The sequence below is a fragment of the Equus quagga genome, chromosome 13 (assembly GCF_021613505.1).
Source record: "Equus quagga isolate Etosha38 chromosome 13, UCLA_HA_Equagga_1.0, whole genome shotgun sequence".
Classification (NCBI taxonomy): Eukaryota; Metazoa; Chordata; class Mammalia; order Perissodactyla; family Equidae; genus Equus; species Equus quagga.
This window is the reverse complement of record NC_060279.1, coordinates 98486562-98492561: the sequence shown is the minus strand read 5'-3', so window position 1 is coordinate 98492561 and position 6000 is coordinate 98486562. Positions and strand designations below refer to the sequence as shown.

Sequence of the window (6000 nt, the reverse complement as noted above, 5' to 3'; positions counted from 1 at the left end):
TGCGGCGGCGCGTGCGGCGGCTGCGGCGGCTCACGGCGCGCGAGGCGGCCACCGCGGTGGCGGCGCTGCTCTGGGCGGCGATGGCGCGCGCGGGCGCGGCGGGCGCGGGAGCGGCTAAGGGAGCGCTGCGCCTGCTCTGGGGCTCGCTCTTCGGCGGCGGCCTGGTGGAGGGAGCCAAGAAGGTGACGGTGACCGAGCTCCTGGCCGGCATGCCCGACCCCACGAGCGACGAGGTGCACGGCGAACAGCCGGCCGGGCCCGGGGGCGACGCGGACGGCGAGGGCGCCGGCGAGGGCGCAGGAGACGCGGCGGAGGGCGCGGGCGACGAGGAGGTGGCGGTGCACGAGGCCGTCCCGGGAGGCGCCGACGGAGCCGTGGCCGTGGCCGAGGGGGGCCCCTTCCGGCCCGAAGGGGGGGGCGGCCTCGGGGACATGGGTGACACGACGCCGGCGGAGCCGCCCACGCCCGAGGGCTCCCCCATCCTCAAGAGGAAGCTGGGGGTGAGAACGCAGGGCTTCGGGGTTTTGGAGAGATTGGGGGTAGGAGGAGAGAAGACAAACTCTGAGAGACAGGTGGGTGGAGATGCGCAGAGAGGGGAGAGAGAAACGGCGGAGAGCGAGCCTGAGAGATGGGCGCACAGAGACACACACCCAAAGAGACGCACAGAGAGGCAGAGAAAGACAGAGAGACACCCAGAGAGAGAGAGAAATGGACTCAGTGATGAAGACCTAGAGAGAGGCTTGCGGTGACAAAGGTCGTGTTTCTGGGAGCGATAGAGAAAGAGAGCAAATTAGAGGGGAAAGGGGACCAGGAGCTAAAAAGAACCGAGATAGGGCCGGGGACGCTGGAAAAGGCCTGCAGAGAGACAGATGGTTGCCGGGAATGAAGTAGCCCACAGGACCCAGGCCCCTAAAGCATCCTCAGCCCCTCGCGGGATGCGGGCCACGGGAGTGCGGTTGTCAAGGTGATGGGAAACTGAGGGGAAGCACCCCACTTGGAGTCAGCCTGAGCCTGCACAGTGGTTTGGGCTCAGTGCTCCACCTCTCTGAGCCTCAGTTTCCCCTCTGTAGAATGAGAATCGTAAGCCCTCCTCCTTCTGGTGGGGAGAGCGCAGAGCTTAGATTGCCCAGGGGAAATGACCAGAAAGGGACATGGAGAGGAGCAGGCGGGCAGCACTGAGGGGCGCTGGGCTGGGGCTCGTCCTGATGCTTGCTCTGCCGCCAGGTGGATGGAGAGGAAGAGCAGCTGCCTCCGGAACCAGAGCCAGAGCCCGAGCCCGAGAAAGCCGAGTGAGTGGCCCGGCCCCTATCACTGCCTCCCTCCTGGCCTGGGAGCCTCCTGAGGTCAGGGCCTGAGGCTGTCCTGGGGACTCTGTGTCCTCAGCATCGCCCAGCGCAGGGCCAGGCCCAGAGGAGGGCCTCTGTGACAGGGAGTAGAGAGATGAACGCTCCTGTCTTCCCCCAGGCCCTGGTATGGGCTGTTCCCTCCACCGGGATCACCGTCCCCCAAGCTTCATCTCAGTCTTCCTCCTCCAGCCCATTTGGGCTCACGTGTCCCCTTCTCCAGGAATCCTACCTTGACACCACCACCCCCCCCCAAGTTGAAGAGGTGTCTCCTCTTGTCTCCCACAACCCCCTGAGCTTCCCCCATCCTAGCCCTGACCACTCTGGGCTGCCACTGCCTGCTCACGGGTGTGTACCCCATTGGCCTGGAGCCCCATGAGACAGGGCCTGAGGCTGTCTCATCGCTATGTCCCCAGCACCATCTAGCCCTGGGCCAGTCGTAGGGTGGCCCCCAGTGCTCGGCTTTGGATGAACGAACGAATGAACGCGTTGCCCAGGCACCTCCTCACTCTCTCTGTGTCCTGTCCTGCAGCGCTGAGAATGGGGAGAAAGAAGAAGTCCCTGAACCCCCACCAGAGCCCCCCAAGAAGGCAGAAGCCCCTCCCCCACCCCCTCCAAAGAAGGAGGAAGCCAGAGGCGGGGGCCTGGAATTCTGGGCAGAACTGGAGGTGCAGAGGGTGAAGTTCTTGGTGAGGACCGAGCAGGGGCGCGCTGCAGTTCCCCTCCCCCAAGGCCCCAATGTTCATCCCACCTCTCCTCCCCACCCTGCTCTTGAGCTCGCCTGCGCCAGCCTCATCCCTGAGAGGAAGCCAGGCCGGGGAGAGGGCAGAGAAGTCTCCAGACAGAGCCAGGACCTGGACACAGGGCAGCGTTTTCAAGTGGTCCCCTCTTGGCTCCTCTGCATCTCCCGCCCGTGGTCCTTATTCCCACCTCCACACCTTTGCTCGTCCGGGGCCATCTGCCCAGGCTTCCCACCCCCATCCTCTATCCAGGGCTGAATCCAGCTGAGGCCGTGGCTCTGTTGCTCCCACCATGGCTGTTTCTTGGCTCCCAGCCTTTGGGTGGGAGCCCCCGCTGCAGCCCCAGCTCCTCCTGTGGGAGGGAGGACTTATACCCTCATCCAGGCCGGGAAGAGGGGCAGGCGTTGGGGAGAGCAGGGCCCAGGGCTCCACCCGTCCTGTCTCCTCTCCGGGCCCAGCCCGACATAGAGGGTTCATGAGAAGAATGAGGGACGGAGAGAAGGGCAGAGAGAAAAAGAGGAAGGGAGAGATGGAAGTGGGTGCCCTCTGCCTGGGGGGAGGCAGACAGGGTCACTTCACACGGGAAGCAGCATGGCAGAGCGGTCAGGAGCACGGCCCCTGGAGCGTGACTGCCTGGCTTCGGACCCCAGGTCTGCCACTTCTTGGCTCTGTGACCTGGAGCGAGACATCCCACCTCCTGGAGCCTCGGTTTCCTCCTCTGTAAAGTGGGCGTATCAGCAGCACCCACTTCGCAGGGTTGTGGGGAGAATCGAACAGGTTCCTGCGAATAAAAAGCTCTTAGCCAGGGTCTCGGTAAACAGTAAGCCCTCAATAAACGGGAGGTGGTGGGACCAGGTATTGAGCACCCAGGGGCTTGGACTGTGGGTGAAGGGTGGGATGAATTCTCCAGGGAGGTGGGCGGGCTGTGAGCTCCCTCTCTCTCTTTCTCTCCTCATCTCAGAACTACCTCTCCCGGAACTTTTACACCCTGCGGTTCCTTGCTCTCTTCCTCGCTTTTGCCATCAACTTCATCCTACTGTTTTATAAGGTGCTGGTTGTGAGGGGCCAGGAGGATTGAGTGCTTATCCCGGCCGTGGGGTGGGAGCTCCTGACAGGTTCTCAGGGTCCCTGTGGGTCACCAGGGACATGGTGTTGGGCTCGGGGTTCCCAAGAGGATTCAGGCTGTACACCCGGGTCTTGGGACCCCCATGGGGTGAGTGTGGGTGTCTGGTCCATCCGGGAGATGCCTGAGTGCCCGCGGGAGTTAGAGTGGGGAACCTGTTCTGGGCTCCGTGCTCAGCTCTGCCACTTGCCAGACCTGTGCCCCTGGGTGCAGGCATTCACCTCTCCATAACCCTCTGGTTCAGTTAAGCTTCTTTGCTTTCACATAAGCTACAGAGGAATTTGTGGGGAGGAGGAAATGGGCAGCTCATGGAATGGAAGGAAATGGTTAAGAACCAGGCCTCCTGAAGGACAAGGGGACTCTAGGGGTCTTGCCAGGGATCTAGATAACAGGACAGAGAGGCAGGGGAGCAGAGTGGGCAGAGTGTGGCTGCTGTGGGATCGAATCCCGGCCCCACCTCTCTGACTGGGTGATGGTAGGCAAGGAGCCTAACCTCTCGGTGCCTCAATTTCCTCATCTGTAAAATGGGATAAGAATAGCATCTGCCTCTTAGAGCTGTGGGGATTAAAAGGGGATTAATATGCGTAAAGCACTTAGAACAGTACCTGGCATATAGAAAGTGCTACGTGAATGTTGGCTACTACTAATTTTAGTGTTAGTGTTACTATCAGGGTCAGTCTCTGTAGGGCTCCACTATCAAGATGAATCAACTCTGTTTTCAGTCCTCCTGTCATTCAGGACAGTAGTCAAATTCCCCGGGCAGAGTCTGAGTCTGATTTGCTGGCTAGGGTCCTGGGCCCGCCCCTTGATTTTGATTGACAGCCCCACCTACAGCGTATCTGACAGGGGCCGGGTCCAACCTCAGGAACGGAGGCTGATAATTCTGTTAGTGGGTCCTGGATGTGGCAGACCAGGTGCCAGGACCCCAGGGTCCCCGCCCTGACTGACCTCTGCCCCTTCCAGGTCTCAGACTCTCCACCAGGGGAGGATGACATGGAGGGCTCAGCAGCTGGGGACTTGTCAGGCGCAGGGTCTGGTGGCGGCTCTGGCTGGGGCTCAGGGGCCGGTGAGGAGGCGGAGGGCGATGAGGACGAGAACATGGTGTACTACTTCCTGGAGGAGAGCACGGGCTACATGGAGCCTGCCTTGCGTTGCCTGAGCCTGCTGCACACGTTGGTGGCGTTTCTCTGCATCATTGGCTATAACTGTCTCAAGGTGGGCCATGGCCACGGCTCTGGGGCAGGGGCTTCTTGGGGGGGAGGCGGGCGGCACTGGCTGAGAGGATCCAGTGGCTCACACAGTGGTTGGGACAGGATCAGGGTAAGGGCTGGGGTACGGGGTACAGGATCTGGGTCTTCAGCAAGGATGACATTCGAACTGGGAACAGATGTGGGTCACAGCTCAGGAGCCGGCTCTTGTGACTGTGTTAATTCTTGGATCAAGAGGCAAAATTCGTCACTGGGGATATTAATTTCTGCATTCATCAGTTGGAGAATTAAGATCTGTGGGGTCTGTGGGCTCTCAGACGTAACATGCTGCTAATGGGGGGATGTGGATGCTGACATCAGCTATGCCTGAGGTTTCTGATGCCCCATAAGGCGTGTTACGAGAGCCTCAATTTGGGTCCCATGAGGTCTGACTGTTGCAGCAAATCTGGATGCTCGACTACTGGATGCACAGAGATCTTCTGGCTTAGAACTTTTTCATATGCCGTTCCCTCTGCCTGGAATGCTTTGCCCCACTTCCACTTCCTTCTGCCTGCCTGTTTTATTCATCCCTCCTCCCTTGGGAAGCCCCGGGCTGCATCAGACACCACTTCTGGGTGATCCCGTTGTTCACCCGCTTCAGCCCTGACAGTTCTGCCTGCACTGCCCCATCACTACCCTGATCCCGGTGGGGCGGGGTCTCCCACAGGCTCCAGCAAGGTCTCCTGGCTCCTGCTGGGGCTGTGGCTTCCTGAGGCACCTGACACGCACCCCTCTGCTACCCGCACAATCTAGGTGCCGCTGGTGATCTTTAAGCGGGAGAAGGAGCTGGCCCGAAAGCTGGAGTTCGACGGCCTCTACATCACGGAGCAGCCGGAGGACGACGACGTGAAGGGGCAGTGGGACCGACTGGTGCTCAACACGCCGTAAGGGCCCAGCCCCCACCTCGGCGTGGGTGGGGGGAAACAGAGCTGAGTGTCCGCTCCAGTCCGGGCCTGGGCCTCAAAGCCTGGAGTTCCAGTCACTGCCGGTCCCAACCCATTCTCCCCGTGCCTCAGTCTTCCTCTCCATAGTACACACCAATTTCCCGAGCACGCAAGCCCCTGTGGGGGTGCGGGGGTGCGTGGACATTCCTGGGCCCCAGCCTGGGAGATTCTGCTTCAGCCAGTCTGGGCGGCGCCCTGGAACCTGCATTTTAAACCCCGCCCTCAAGTGTGACTCTTGCCTGGGTGCCAGGAGTGGGAAGTATGAAATCACGTGGTTTTTAAACTGAGCCCGGAGAGGGAGTGAAGGTGTGTGAGGACAATATGGGGGACCCTGCACCCCCAAAGTGTGCTCCCAGCCCACTCCGTTTTCCCCCAGAGTCCCATTTCCTGTGTTCCTCCAGTGGGGCTGCATCATTAGAGGGAACATTTCTAGAATAAGAACAACAGCTTCAAATACAAGGTTGGCCACACCCTGGCTGGGAATTCTTGGTCAAGCGACTTTGCCCCGCTCGTGGTGCCTCAGTTTCTTCATCTGTGAAGTGGCGAAAGACTTAAATAATAGCGTTGCCCTCACGAGGATCTTGTGACGATTAAATGATTCAT

At 60.4% G+C, this 6000-nt stretch overlaps 1 protein-coding gene across 1 annotated transcript in view; it reads left to right on the top strand.

The window, feature by feature from the left end:
• The window catches only part of RYR1 (ryanodine receptor 1), a 110911-nt gene that overhangs the window by 98362 nt on the left and 6549 nt on the right, over nt 1–6000 (top strand). Inside the window, exons 92-97 of the mRNA XM_046680932.1 lie at nt 1–500; nt 1225–1289; nt 1876–2032; nt 3045–3131; nt 4170–4421; nt 5207–5337. The exon at nt 1–500 is cut by the window's left edge and continues 17 nt beyond it. Coding sequence (XP_046536888.1) covers nt 1–500; nt 1225–1289; nt 1876–2032; nt 3045–3131; nt 4170–4421; nt 5207–5337 — 1192 coding nt within the window. The remainder of the gene's footprint in view (nt 501–1224; nt 1290–1875; nt 2033–3044; nt 3132–4169; nt 4422–5206; nt 5338–6000) is intronic.